This window comes from Lonchura striata, chromosome 10 (assembly GCF_046129695.1).
Source record: "Lonchura striata isolate bLonStr1 chromosome 10, bLonStr1.mat, whole genome shotgun sequence".
Classification (NCBI taxonomy): Eukaryota; Metazoa; Chordata; class Aves; order Passeriformes; family Estrildidae; genus Lonchura; species Lonchura striata.
Window position 1 is genome coordinate 6,336,916 of NC_134612.1, and position 14,921 is coordinate 6,351,836.

The window sequence follows — 14,921 nt, forward strand, 5'->3', positions numbered from 1 at the left end:
AGGTTATTTTATGCTTCCATTCCTCAAAGGCTCGTATTATATAAAAAAGATGTTTTAAGTGCCTCAGGGTGTTTGGTTCCTCATTACTTCATAAAAGTGACATTAATAGCCAAGGAAGAGCACTGCCGAGTGCAATTATGGATGATGTTCCAGGTATGAAAGCTGTTTGGAGCCTGCTAATGTTTCCTAATTATAAGCCTTTTGGCACAGGGAGAGGGAAGGCACGAGCAGGGGGATGGAGAGCAGTGATGGGGCTGAACCCTTCACGAGGAAGGAGGACAGGAAGGGAAAGAGAAAGCAAGGAGATGGAGACAAGCTCCATCTTCACCAAGGCCCAGGACCAGCTCAGGGAAGGATGCTCAGCCTGGCTCAGCCACACAGCGATGCCCTGGCACTCCACACCAGCCCTATGAGGTACTGCTGCTCCCACTGTGACTCCTCTGGCTTCCCACCAGGTTTTACCCCTATAAATAGTGGGGTTAAAAGCAAGGACATCTCCTAGATCACATAAGGGTCAGCTGGACAAGTGGAACTTACCCCTGAAGGTGGGTTGGCAGTCCAGCCCAGCTCGGCCGTTGCCGTCCGCGTATCCATTAAAGTTTCTGAGGAAACAGAAGAAAAGGAAAGTGAAGTAGTTATTCCCTAAGTTTTCCATTACTTTATGAGCACAGAGATGTGGGAAAACATTCAGTTGCTTTCCCAGAGCATGCACCTGACCCTTGGAGAGCTCAGGAATCAACAGCAGGTGCCCTAATGGACTCGAGGCAGTTTTGCTCTGGAGCAAATGGTGCAGGACAAGACTCTGCAAGGAGTCATGGCCTAAACCCAGCTCACACTGCCAGCTCTGACCCTTCCCTGCCCAGGAAAGAAAAATACTATCACCAACACAAAAAGGATGCTGTATTTCACAGAGTCGCATCATTCCCTACTTTTAGACTGTAAAAAAAAAACCAAAACAAAACAACAAAAAACAAGAATAATAGCAAGAGCAACACCATAAAGAAACAGATGGGGAAAACCCTCCAGGTTTTATTTATTTGTTTGCAGCAAGCAGACATGCAGATTAATTGCCTCAATTCCTGCATCCCGACCAAACACAAGGAGCTGTGCCGCTGGCAAACTGGCAGAGCTGAGCATCCCCAATCCCTCCCCTTTCCTGCCTGGGCCCAGGTACTCACAGCAGTGCCAGGAAAAGAGGTGCAACCAGAGAAATAAAGGTCAGGAAACAAAAATCAGCCCAGGAATCTGTGCTGCCGCCGGGCTGCTGCTTTTAATCTCTCCACGGCTGCTCCAGCAATCACAAGCGGGAAACAAGGCTCCGATTAATCTTCCAACCCCTCCCTTTGCCGGCGCTCCAGGATGCGAAGCTGGAGAAGCGTGACCAGGAACTCCCCACCCTGACACGAGTGATAAACGCTCCCAAAACCCCTCCCAGGGGGGAGCGTGGCCTCAGGGCAGGGGAGCAAGGCAATCCCCAGGCATGGGGTGAAAAGGGGCTGGGAGCTGGCAAAGCTTCTGCACCTCAAACAGGTCCCAGGATGCTGCAGTGGCATTGCCAGGGGTGTTCAAAACCCACAGCCCCCCTGTTTTGCATGGAGCCAGGCTGTTCCTGCTCTCAGTGCCCTCGGAGAGGAGATGTTTCACTCCTGCACCACTTGGGAAACAGAAAAGTGTGGTGACCTTCACACTGTCACACATCACTTTAGAGTTTTGGTCATTTTCCATTTGGCAGGAGGCAGCTAAAAATGAAGTATCCCAGCTGCAGTTCCTCTCCAGCCTTGAATTATGGAATCCAGGAATTATTTGGGTTGGAAAGGACCTTAAAGTTTACTCAGTTCCACCCCTTGCCACGGGCAGAGACGTCTTCCACTATATCCCAGGTTGCTCCAAGCCCTGTCCAACCTGGTCTTGGACATTTCTAGGGATCATGGGGCAGCCACAGCTTCTCTGGGAAGCTGTGCCAGGGCCTCACCTCCCTCACAGAGAAGGATTTCTTCCTAACAATCCATCTAACCCTGCCCTCTGGTAGTGGGAAGCCATTCCCCTTTGTTCTGTCGCTCCAGGCCCTTGTCAAAATGGGGCCAGGGGCTTGTGCTCCATGCCTCCAGCAAATTTCTACTCTCACCACCCTTCACCTTCCTACCACCTCCACACCTTCCTTCCCTTCCAAACAGCCCAGCCCCTAATTAAACAGCCATTAATCCTTGCAACAGCCCTTCAAATGAGCAGGAAGATGTGTACAGGCATAAATGCGTTTGGAGATGGAAACCACAGGCCATGCAAACATTTTCCAGTGCCCCTTGCAAGTGGGCTGCATGCAAGGGATGATCTGATAGCCCCTCAAACACTTGGTGTTCTCCCCCAAAACAAACAAGGTGTCCTTGTGCCACACAGGGGAAACTGAGGCAGCACAGAACAGGGAGACACGGGGACCACGGCCAGGATGGGAACCAAGCAGGCTCATCCACCCTCTGTAATACATAAGGACAGGCTCCACTACAGGAAGGGCACCTCTTCCAAAGGTTTATTCAGAAAGGCTTTTCACTCCATCATCTCCCTTCCTGTCCCACACACTCCCAGCTTCCTTCCCCGGGCGCTGACAGAGGAATGTGCTTTTGATAAAGCACGGCTGCCCTGTGGGACGGCAGCACGCGATGAGCAGCTCTGCTCCGAGATGATTCTCACCAGGACCCTTCCCAAAGTCTCACCCCTTCCCTCCTCCTGAGCTCCTCCCCACAGCCTCCACGTTCTGGAAGGAAAGCAGGAAGGCACAGCAGCAATATGGAAGAAGAGCTCAAAATAACTAAGCAAATAGAGAAATTAATTAACAATAAATGAATAAATGGAAAGAAACTGCAGAGAAGATTTCACTTTGGATATTTCTGGAGTCCCTGGGTGATTCTGTGGCCTGTGACCAGGCAGGTCACATTCAAGAAGTTTCCACCACAGAATGCAGAGCCTGTGATGCAAAATGTGGAATATGAAGAATTTTCTTAAGAAAGGATGTTTCATAATGTTTGATCTTCGTAACTTTCAAGCCTAATCAACAAGAAAGGAGATTTAATCTGTGAAACAGCAACTCACAACTCTAAGTGTTGTCCAGGCACTGGGAAGAGAAATCCTTTTTTGGTAGAATTGCCTTGTTAAGGTCTGGGGCTCCACATGTTTCAATGATCCCAGTCCTAGGGGAGGTTGACAATGCTTGGGAAGAAGGATGTGTGTGATGTGCCACTGAGAGTGGGCACACAGAATGCAGAACTTAGAGGCCACAAGGACATTTAGCAGAACCCCCAAAATAAGGAAGAAACTAATAAAGCCAACCCAGCAACTGTGCTGAAATCAGCCCTGACTGGGTAAAAGGTAATTCTGGCAGGAGCAGGTCATGACCAGCAACTCACAGACCATGACCTAAAAGAAGAGAAAGACTGATCATGGGGACTAATTAGCATGAGAAACAAGATAGTCATTAACCAACAGAATATAGAATATTAATTAATAAGAGAATATTGTAGCCAACAAATGCTAATTCTTTTGATTGCTAAAATGTATAAATAGTAAAAAGCTTTGACAGTTGGAGTGCTTGAACACCACCAAGCATCCAGGCTTGGGCAACTCTGAAATAAATAATCAATGTCTCTCTCAAGTGTGTAATTATTGGCTTGCTGCATACTGGATCCCATTTTTGTGAACAACATTTGCACTTTCGTGGCTCCATGTTTCCAAAGAAATTTGCAAAGCAAGGGAAAAAGAGGGCTGAGAGCCTGACCCCCCTATAGACCATCTCCTGCACAGATCCTGTCCTATCTCCCAAGGGCACTGCCATAGACAAGATCCATAAATTGGAAAAATGGTTAATTTGGGAGTTTTTTGTTAAATACAATAAGATGGTTAAATCCCCCTTTGAGTTCAAATTCCTGCTGAGCTCACCCAACCCTGTGACTGCAGAGGCAATGGCATCAGAAGGACATGGCTCAGCAACTTCCTATTGACCTCTCCTATTTCCTCTTGGAGGAAACCTTGGCTTTTACTTCATTTTCTGTGATGAAAAAGTGACCCTGTGACCTTGGTGGGGCACTTATGGCCAGGCTGCTTGGGGCTGTGGCTGCTGAGAACCCTCCTTCAACAGGAGAGGGTTCACAGATCTCAAATCATTGCTGAGAAATGGGGAACAAGATCAAGATACCACCACCCACATCTGCAAAATATCCCTACAGGCTGGGGGACACAGGACCAACCCCCACCTATCCATCACTTGGGACTGGGCAAGGAGGACAGGCAGGGAACGCTGGTAATGAGGGGATTAGTGCAGATCAGTGCCAGAGCAGCCCTAATGAGTGGAGAAGCCACATGGACACCTTGCACCTCCCATCCCACCTGCCTCACCCTTCCATAAGGACCAGTCCTTGTTAATTGGCACAGGGTATTAATTAAACCCCCAGGGGAGCATCCTTTCCCTGCACCTCTGACATCAGCACAGCAACATTGGCCAGGTGGAGTGAATCATGTCACCTGGATCAAGCAGTCCCACCATGCCAAGCTCAAGCTCCTGACACCCCTTTGCCTGCCCCAGGCTCGCTTCTCCAGCATCTCCCTCCACACCTGCCCACCTGCACATGGGCACAGCGGGTCCCTGGGGATGCTCTGTCATCAGGAGGGAGCTCAACACATTCACTGGGAGAAGTCTCCAGGATCAGAGGCTCTGCTGGCCAGGCTGTGACAGCCCAACCCCTCATTAGGGAGAGAGGAGCTCGGCTACCGAGAGCTGAGCTCTCTTGGAGTGAAGAATCTTCAGCTGTATACAGTAGATTTTCTTTAATGGACACATTACTTTAAACTAAGCCTTCACCATCTGTTCCAGTCCCTAATTATCAATACAAAAACAAACGTCTACTCACAATTACACTCGTAACAAGTAAAGATGCCAGCAATTAGAATGCACCAGCTTCCCTGTACCGAGCAGTGCTTCCATCTGGGATGGCACTCGTGTGATCCAGGCAGGGAGGACTCGCTGCTGTCCCAGGCTCCCCACACCCTCCTGGGCAAACCTGGTCAGAGACGATGCCTGCGGCAGGATAAGCTGCGCCTCAGAGGAGTGAAGGATGGGCTGGCATCCTTCCAACAGCAAGGAAAAAATAAGTTATTTGGGCGAGAATAGCCTTCATCTCACACCAGCTGATGCCGTCTTGCAAACCACTCTTCCCGCAGGAATGAAGCCTCTTCCAGAAAAACCTTTCTGAACTGTCCAAAATGAAGCAGAACTTATTTCCCAAAACTCCCAGCCTGAAACCCATATTTCAGACCTCCCAACAGCAGGTTCTTGCCGATCATGCCATGAGAAGGTGCCACTTCTTCCTAGAAAGGGGTGGGGTCTGGCTGCAGGCAGAGACACATAAAGGAAGAGGGTCAACCCAAACTAACCCAACCTGATCATGTTTTGATGCTGTTATCTGGAAAGAAAGAGATACAACAACAAATTTTCTGCTCAGGGAGGCCGCAAAGACACTTCTGCAAGTGCATCGCTCCCCAGTAATTGCCTCGGGTCCCTCTCCCAAAGCAAGGAACAGCAGCTCTCTCCCTCCTGCAAGAAGATAACGGCAGGAACCAGCCTAAGGCACTCGAAAGCAAATGCTTGGGCATATGTAGAGAGACGCAGGCTTGTCTAAGACAACCAAGAGGAAAAAGATAGAAATTAAGCAAAATAAGGAGAGAGGAGGCTTGATAACAACAGATGGGGAGAGGGAGATTTGGAAAGTATGCCAGCTGCTGGAAATAAGCCCCCCAAGATACGTGGGGAGCGGGGAGGTGGGTGCTGATAGCTGAGCCTTTGGAGGGAGGGGAGGTGGGAGTGCAGGCGAGTGAGGGGTGGGGCAGGGCACACAGGGCTCGGGTTTGGGGTGCAGAGGACGCTCCACAGGTGGGATCCTCAGAGATTCATCCTGATGTGCCTCAGTCAGTGTCAATGGGGGCAAAATCCAGTCCCTGGGCACTCCCAGCCCCACAGCGTGGTTTTCTGAAGGGGAACAATAGCAAGGCTTCTTATCCATAAGGAAAGCACTATATTTTCCCCTCTATTTCACGCTCATAAATGCCAAGCTTGCTTCCTACCTCTTCCTACCCTTCCGAGAGCTTCAGCAAAATCAGCCCAAGGCAAACGCACAGCTTGGGAAGCTTCTGTCCAAGTTTGGTGACATTACCAGGGGAAGGGAATGACAGGGAAACAGCGCCAAGACGCTTTATTCTCAAGCCTAGTGCTAAATAACATTAACTGCTATGGTATTGCAAGCTCTGCCTTCCCGGGGCTGTCGTGACTTCCAGCCATGTCCACGTGCAGGTGGCACTATAGTGGCACCATCATCACCACTCCATACACTCGTGGTGTGCATCACCTCCCAATGCCAAATGAAGGAAAGTCTCACAGGTGCCGGCAGAATAATCAGAATTTAATTCCCACTATTCCCATAGGTTAATTTATCCTCTATTCCACACTGGTGAGATCTCACCTGCAGTGCTGTGTCCAGCTCTGGAAGGACACGGGGCTGTTGGAGGGAGTCCAGAGGAGGCCAAGAAGATACCTAGAGGGATGGAGGAGCTCTGCTATGAGTTAAAGCTGAGGTAATTGGGATTGTTCAGCCTGAAGAAAAGAAGGCTCCCATATATTGGTGTTGCAGTACATAAAGGGGCTCCAAGAGAGCCAAAAAGGAACTGTGAAAAAGGGCATAGAGTTACAGGACGAGGAGGAATGGCTTCCCACTGACAAGAGAGTACATTTTTATTGGATATTGGGAAGAAATTCTTCCCTGTGAGGGAGATGAGGCCTTGTACACATTTCCAAGAGTAGCCATGGCTACCCCATCCCTGGAAGCATTCAAGGCCAGGTTGGATGGGGCTTGGAGCAACCTGGGATAGTGGAAGGTGTCCCTGCCCTGGCAGGGGGTGGAAGAATAGGAGCTTTAAGGTCCTTCCAACCCAAACCATTCTGGGATTCTATGATTCCATGAAAGCATTCAAGCACACACCAGGAAGTTGCCTGAGTAAATCCAGGTTCCTCTCTGTGACCACATTTCTAACCACAAGTCCACGGTTGCCTGTGCAAGTTTTTAATATATCCTGAAATTTAGACTAAGCAGGGAAAAAGAAGGAACACAAAATCCATACAGTTCTGCCACAGGGACTAATGCAGTGAGCTGCTGGAGGCACATCCCACCCAAAATGTCTCTTCTGCTGGGGGACTCCCCATTTGGTTCCTGCTTGGAACTGTGAGGGGAGCACTGCTGTGCTGGACCAGCCCAGTTCCTGCACAGCAGGAACGCTGTGGCATCTCCCAGACGTTTAATTACAGCACTGGAGTGGCAGCAAAGGTAAGAACAGGATCAGCCTCTCCCCTCCAACAAGAGCTGCTGCTCTTCACAGCTTCCTGAGAGCACTGACTTCCCCAAGCCGCTTCCAGCATCTCTGAGCCTTCAATCAAAAATATTACAGCAACAACTAATTACGTCCCATCATTCCCAGGGCTCTCTGCCTTTAATGGTGCATTTTGCTGCTACAGAACGACGGTGGAACAGCTCTGGAAGTGCATAACGAGCTCTCCCCATCAATCTCCCGCGGGTTCGTTATGAAGGATTACCCACCGGGTAACAAACCCAGACACGGAGGGGGAGGATGCGCTAAACAACAACAAGTCAACACAAAATATTGCCTTCCTGTATTTTAAGGGTCTGTGCGAACCTCTCAGGAGAGAGGAACAGCTGAGCCTGCTCTGCAAAGACATCCCAGCCATTGCCAGCATGAGGAGATCTGTGCCGGCCAAAAAAACCCCTCACTTCCAGCTGGAAAGGGAAGGAATTTCTATATATCAGGCGAGAACGAGTGTGCTGTGTCAATTTGTGATGGGATGCATTAAGCTGTGGCTGCACAGCACAGTCCCGGCCTCCTCCGGGATCCCCCGTCAATGCCATGGATTTCAGCGAGCAATGAAGATGCATCGCAGCAGGGCAGGCGATAACTTAATGAAGCTCAGATTTGGGGGTGTTTGCTCAGCAACTACAGAACAACTTTATCAATAAAGCGCTGCCTGCTGCGCCGCGGGATGAAACGCTCTAATTGCAAGTGGCAAACACTCCCCACATCAGGATACACTAAATTGAAATATGCTGGTTGATGTGCCTGAAAGCACCCAATCAAATACCTGCTTCCATTTTTGCAAGCATCCATGCACTCATACCCATGCGCGGCAAGAGAAAAACCCAAAGCAAAACCCCAGCCAGAGAAAGTTCAGGAGGTGATGCAAAGTCAGGACCACAGGGACCAAGTCCTGTTTACAACTCTCATTCCACCTCCAGCCCCAGCATCGCCCCTTGGTTTCCAGGCTCCAAAGGGACTTGACCCAGCGTGGGTACGTGATGTTGGACAAGCTCAGATGAAGCCATACAATCCATTTATCATAATCCTACCGAGGAGAGAGACAGTAAATCAAAGAGACAACCCGCCTGCAAATAAATTACTGAGGGGAGGGAGAAGGGGAGAGGGATAGAAGGGAAGAGAGAGAGAGAACTGCAGAGGGAGAGATAAGGGAAAGGGAAGGAAATGACAGAGAATTACCCAAAAATGCACACATCACAGGAAAAAAACAAACAAAGGGGACCAAATCAAATGGAAAGATAAGAGAAAAAAGATAGGGCTTTCAATACCTTTTGTTTTCTAAATTGCAAACCTATTTTAGAAAATTTGGAAACAAGCTTTTAACTATCAGGAACTCATTTGCTCCTATCATGACAGAATCAGTCGCTGATATCATACTTTTTATAATTGCACACAGGCCCTGGATACCCAAAATCTACACACACCATCCGCACGGGTCACCATCCATACATCATCATTTACAGTCTGGCAACTCAAAGTCAAGGAGCAACAAGGGCTGAGAGAGTATTTTAATGAACATCCTGCCCCCACCCAAGACAGACCCAGCCACACCAAGGGCCCATTCAGGGCAGGCAGATGATACAGTTGTCTTTCAGGAGAACATTTTCCAGAACAATGTCACTATGCATCTAAATCCCCATCCCTGCTTTCTCGAGGCTGGGTTGCCAGCAAACCTCTCAGAATGCCACAGCCTGCCCCAGAAATCACCATATGTCAGGGCTTGGCATGTAACTCACTTCATCCTCCACAAGATGTGGGAGAGGAACTCAGCCAACCACGGATGGGCAGAGGCTCTCTGAGCAACCTGAACCTCCAAAAATCTTTGTGAGACTACCTCAGAGAAGGTCCAGCTAAGTGGTGGAGAAGGCCAGGTTTGAAGGAAAGATCAGTGAGGTCGGGCAGAGCATTCATCTAATCTTCAGTATCCATGAGGTCACCCCTCAGGAGCACAGGGCAAAGCAGATGAAGGCTGAAGGTCAGGTGCCTGAGGATACTCTGTCCCTTGTCCATGTAGTCAGGTGGCTCCACCATAGACAGGGCACAGTGGCCTCACATCGCTGGACTGTTTGGGTGGAGACCAGCTGGCTTGGACACCCATCTCACAGCCGACAGAACAAGGAGGATCCAGATCCCCAACCCATCATACATCCTGGGGAAGCACCAAGTCTTAAGAATAATCCAAGCATTGTTGGGTAATAATGCCAACAACTTCCTGTTTTCCACTACTTTTCCATAGCTCACATCTTGGTCAATATCCAAGTACCCACATGGGCTGCATGTGGTGTGCTCCAGCCAGGTTCCATGGAAGCAAGTGAGCTCACTCATAAGGATGTTCTGCCAGGAGCTCCCCTCTTGGGAAAAGGGAATTGCATCACATTATCAGAGAGCAAGGAACTCCAAAAAGAGATAAAAAATAATAAATACAAGCAGCATGTGAGATTTAGCAGACAAGGGCCATTTGAAGCCTAATGAGTTCCGTGGAAGTGGGCTCCTTATCAGCTGGGATTCCCTTGGAAATGAGAGCCTCTAAATACAGAATTAGTCATCTGAGAAGACAGAGCTGCCATAAACATCAATAGCATCTGCAATTACATGTGCTAGGATGAATTACAAGGATCCACAGTCTTTGTGCCTGGATCCACAGGACCCATGGGATTGCAGGGGATCTCCCAAGCAGCGGGCTCACATATGTCTTACAGGGGCATGTGCTTGACTCCAAAGCAAACTTCCAGTGCTGGAGTACAGTGGGTGCACTGAGCTTTGGTGAATTCATGTGCCAGACCTGTCCCCACCTTTTCCCACAGCTCTCCTTCCCCGCTGGATTTATTTTGCCTTACTCCAGGGTAGCACCGCCTGTGAGGAAAACTCTAAAAATCAAAACATTTATCCTGCATTTCCCTACACGCCTTTATCACATCTTTAGAGATTCAGGATGAGTCACTGTCTTGGACCATGTTCTCCAGAAAAGCTTCACGTTCGCTACAAAAACAGGCATCTCACAGAGCCCTAACTCTGAAATGCCAGCCCTGCTGTCAGAGAGCCCTCGCGCCCAGAGCTGCACCTGGCACCGTCCGGCTCCTATTTACTAGATCTTATTTTAAAATGTCACAAGGATTCTACGTGAGCCACAAACATGACAGACTGCTCAGAGCAAGCACTGCCAGGGGACTCAAGCTTACCCCGGGCACAACTGTTCCCAGCGCAGCCAAGGGCTTGGTGTTCCCCCAGTCACCAACATTTTTTCACCCCAGCACAGACCAGCTGCTGTTGGTGGCTTTGATCCTCTATTTTTTAATGCAGCTTCTGACACACACTAAAGCCTTCTGGGAGGCCAGCCAAAAATTTCACGAGTAAGAACTAAAAAATAGCATTTCTGGTCCACCCATGCACAGGGGATCTCATGGGGAGAAGAGGGAAAGCAGCAAGGCGAGAGATGAATCGCACCGGGATGCTCCGGCTGCGCTGGAGGTGACGAGCGCTCTGCAGCTGCGGGAGCAGAGTCGTCGAGGGGAGGAGGTGGAAATATTGAACCTCAAATGGAGCAAGCTGCAAAAGCGCCGCTCCTGCGCTGTCCCCCAGCCCGGCGCCGGCCGTGCCGAGCACCGAGCATCGTCTCTCCGGCTTCTGCACCATATGGAGCCAGCTCGGAGTGCAAACGAGGCAAAGAGCAATAAATCTGTGCCACCACAGCGGCATACGGCTGCCAGCAGCACAGGGAAGCCTCCGTCAGGACACGGATGGGACTGAGGGAAGGCTCTGCCTGCATCCCTGAGAATGTCTTGGTGGAGAAGTCCATCACCCACTCAAACCCCCCCACCATCAAAAAGGGACATGGCAAAGCCAACCAGTCCATTGGAAAGGGCCAAGCACGCCATCAGCAGACCCTGCTGGGTTCTTTGCTCTGGCTAAACATACAAATGCCCTGGAATTCCCAAAATGTGCTGGAAACTCATCCTTTGCCTTTCTTTTTTTTTTTTTCTTCTTCTCCACTTTTAGATTTAGACAAAATAAGCAGTGGCCAAGATCTGTAACCATCCTGCAACCTATCCAAAAAGCTTTCCTATCAGTCTGAGCTGCCTTTAGGTATGTACACACACAGCTGGTCTGGCGAGTGTTTGCCGAGATTTCCAAACACCCATTCACACAAGGTGCCAGCTCCAGCAGGCCAGTGGGGCTGGGTTAAATCTTTGCCCAAATTCACCAACAACGATGAGCAACTGTAATTGCCTTGGAAGACGCTCTTCATCAAGAGGGGTTCAGGACCCTTTGCTGTAAGCTCTTGGTGCACCATCCAAATGGTGCCAGAAGCAATGGGCAAGCAGCTGCCTGCCCCCAGCTTGTGCCAGCAGAGGCAGCACCAGGGATCCCCCCCATGCCAGCAGCCTCTTCTGTGAGAAGGAAGAAAGACGAGCACTACTCTAAGTCAACCTTAAATCACAAAATTTTGCTCAGCGCCATTCTTAGGCCATGCTTATCCTGCAAGCTGCAGTGCCCAGCTGAGTTGCTACATAGCCACAGTTCCCACAGGCCCTGGAGGTGAGGAAGGGGAGGAAGAAGAGGAGGATGCTGGCAGGAGGTGCCACTTGGCAGCCAGCCTGCCTGGCACACCCCTGCTTCCAGCCCCAGCGCCTGCGCAAGCTGGGAAAAGGCTCCAGCATGAGGACGGCCATCTGCGTGCCGGGAGCTGCGCCAAAGCGGGTTCAGGGATGTTTTTTCCCCTCTCCTCCTCAGGACAGTCTCCTTCCCAAATGCTGACTTTACACACAGGTGACACCTCACCAAAAAACATCAGCACAGTTGCAGGAGGTAACCAAGGAGAAGTTTTCCAGTCAGCCAGCCCAGTCACTGACCAAAGCCCAGGAAGTGCCTGCGACCGCTGCAGGTGAGGGATGGTCCCAGCACAACCAGAAGAGCTCCATTTTATGCAACACCAGCTCTGCTCATTTTTAAAGCATTGCTCGTTGATGATAAAGTTCCCCTGAAGCTCATCTCCATACCCACCTCTTCTCCTGATGACGGTGACCCATCCTCCCTGATTGTGGTTTCCTTGCTGAAATAAATCACTTTAAGTGCACATTGTGCTCAGGGTCTCATTACTGTTCATCATCTTCTGCGCAACAGAGCTGTCACATCCTCAAAAACTCTGTCACCTGGGCGACACAGGAGCCATTTGGGAGGGCAGGCAGGTGGGAAGAAAGCGCCTAGGGCTTGACAGGGGTACCAGCTTCCCATTCCTCTCATCTGCAGCATTTGAATAGTGGGCTCGCACCCCTCATGGCACAAAAGCTCAGGAGAACAAAAGCAAGAAGGAGCAATACATGTCCAAGATGGGACCAGTGCACCAAGGCCCCATGTGGATGGTAGAAGGAGTTGGCCCATGCACCTGGATGGCCAAGAGGGCCTTCCTTCAGCAAGTTATGTCCCTGCTAGAAAACCTCCTCCAGAAAAAGTAGAAGAAACTCTCCTCCCCCAGTTTGGAGTAGAAACATGTAAAGAAGGGAAGGAGGAAGAGCCAGGCATGGGGGCAGCAAGGTGGGCAGCAAGGTGGTCACCAATCCTTCCCCAGGTGGATTCTAGGCAGCACCACACTTATTGGTGATGAGCTGCCTCATCAAAAATGGGTGCTTCCAATCCACAAGGTTGCTCCAGATCAATCCAGAAGAGAAGGGTCATGCTGCACACAGTAAATTAAAAGCTCTTCACCAAAGCTCCACAAGGACCCACCAGACAACAGCAACACAAAGGCACCATCTGCCTGTCACATCACTTTTGAAAGGCAAACACTCAGAAGGAGAGAAAGGGAGTGATTAAGGCTTCTGCTAATCTTGGAGTGTCCACAAAATGGATCTGCTGGGTTTTTATCAAGGACAGAGTGTAAGTACCACCAGCCCCAGATGGCCAGTGGACCAGTGAGGGCTGGGACCAACCTGAAATGAAAGGCCAACTCACAGCCAGGAAGGAGCTGCTCACCCATAGCCATGTGGCCAACTCCTGCATCCCTGTGCATCAGCACAGTTCCCTGGGGAAAGAGGTTGTTTCCCAGCCTGATGTTTGGGACGGTGCAAAGGTTTGGGTTTCCCACCAAGTACTCAACCTACAAAACTACAAAAACCCTGGAGCACGGCTGTGGAGAAGACACGCTGCTCTCACACCTTCCTCAAGTTCAACATTCACACTTGTCTAAAACTCTTCATCTCACTCATCCCATCACACCTTCACAGGAAAACACCTCTCACTGCTCTGGTGACCACAGCCCCACAGATGCAGAAGAAGATCCCCAGAAACGTAGGATAAAAACCCCACAGATGCAGCAGGAGAAGACCTCCAGACACATCATACATCACTGCCAGGAAGGATTCGCCCAGGTGGTCCCTGGGGCTCTGCTCAGCTCTCCCAGCACCCCAACCCACCATCCCAGGCATCCTGCTGCAGCCTGGAGACCCCCGTGCCCCCTCCTGGCCCAGGGCACTCGCACACATGTTCGCACACGCCGGCACGGAGCAGGAGGGGAAGGCAGGCTGCAGGAATAACACAGGCACACAAACAAAAGAGCACAAGCCATTAATCTGGGTGAACCAGAGGAAATGAAATCATTATGTCTGCAGCTACAACATCCCGAGGAACAAATTTCCTGCCTGGATAATAAATGGATTCTTTTGTTTCACATTGGCCCCAACCACGTGACTCTCTTGGCCTATTCCTCATCCAAAACATCTTGCTGTATAAATACCCAGACGGGTTTGAATTTCAGCTGCTAAAAATATGTTTTAATTATAATAATATATAATAATAATAACAAAAAAAAAAATCTGGATCCACAGGCTCCCCTTGCCTCCTAAACAACCTCTGAAGACTTTCCAGCAGGCAGGCAAGCAAACAAAAAGTCCCAAATTGCCAAGAACAGCTGAACAGTACAAATGCAGCCTTTAAAAAATGACTGAGGCACCTGAAAGCAGCTCCAGGTTAATGCTTGCAATAAATAATCCCTGCCAGAAAGAAAAATGATGGGTGCATGAAGATTTGAAGCCGATGGCCCAGAAGTATCTCCTAAGTACCTCCCAGCAGCAGGACTGAACCAAAGCTACATGGTAAATCAATGACAGCTCCAACTTTGGGGCTGTGCAGCTTTTCTTCTGAGCCAGGTTTTCTTATGGTGGCTCACTAGGGCTTGGAGTTTATCCATTGTATAGATGGGGGAATACAAGATCTGGCCTCCTCTGGCTTGGCAAGGTGCTCCTCAGCTGCAGGAGTCTCCATGGATGCAGACCTTGAAGAGAGCTGCATAAATGACTGGTTCCAACCGTTCCTTTAATCTGCAACTCCATCACATCACTCTCTTAAAACTACTTTTGCATCTAATTGCATATTTTGCTTCTGCTTTCAGCTTCTTTTCAGCTTGCCTTCCCAGCTTCACCAACACATTGCAAGCACTGCAACAAGTTTCAAAACAAGAAGCGGTTTTGAAGCCAAACATCAAAGCGCCTTGGTTCACAAAGTTTAAA

At 49.8% G+C, this 14,921-nt stretch overlaps 1 protein-coding gene across 1 annotated transcript in view; it reads right to left on the reverse strand.

The window, feature by feature from the left end:
* The window catches only part of LOC110474083 (ephrin type-B receptor 1), a 77,183-nt gene that overhangs the window by 51,655 nt on the left and 10,607 nt on the right, over window positions 1–14,921 (reverse strand). Inside the window, exon 2 of the mRNA XM_021537200.3 lies at window positions 538–602. Within this exon, the coding sequence (XP_021392875.2) occupies window positions 538–602 (65 nt within the window). The remainder of the gene's footprint in view (window positions 1–537; window positions 603–14,921) is intronic.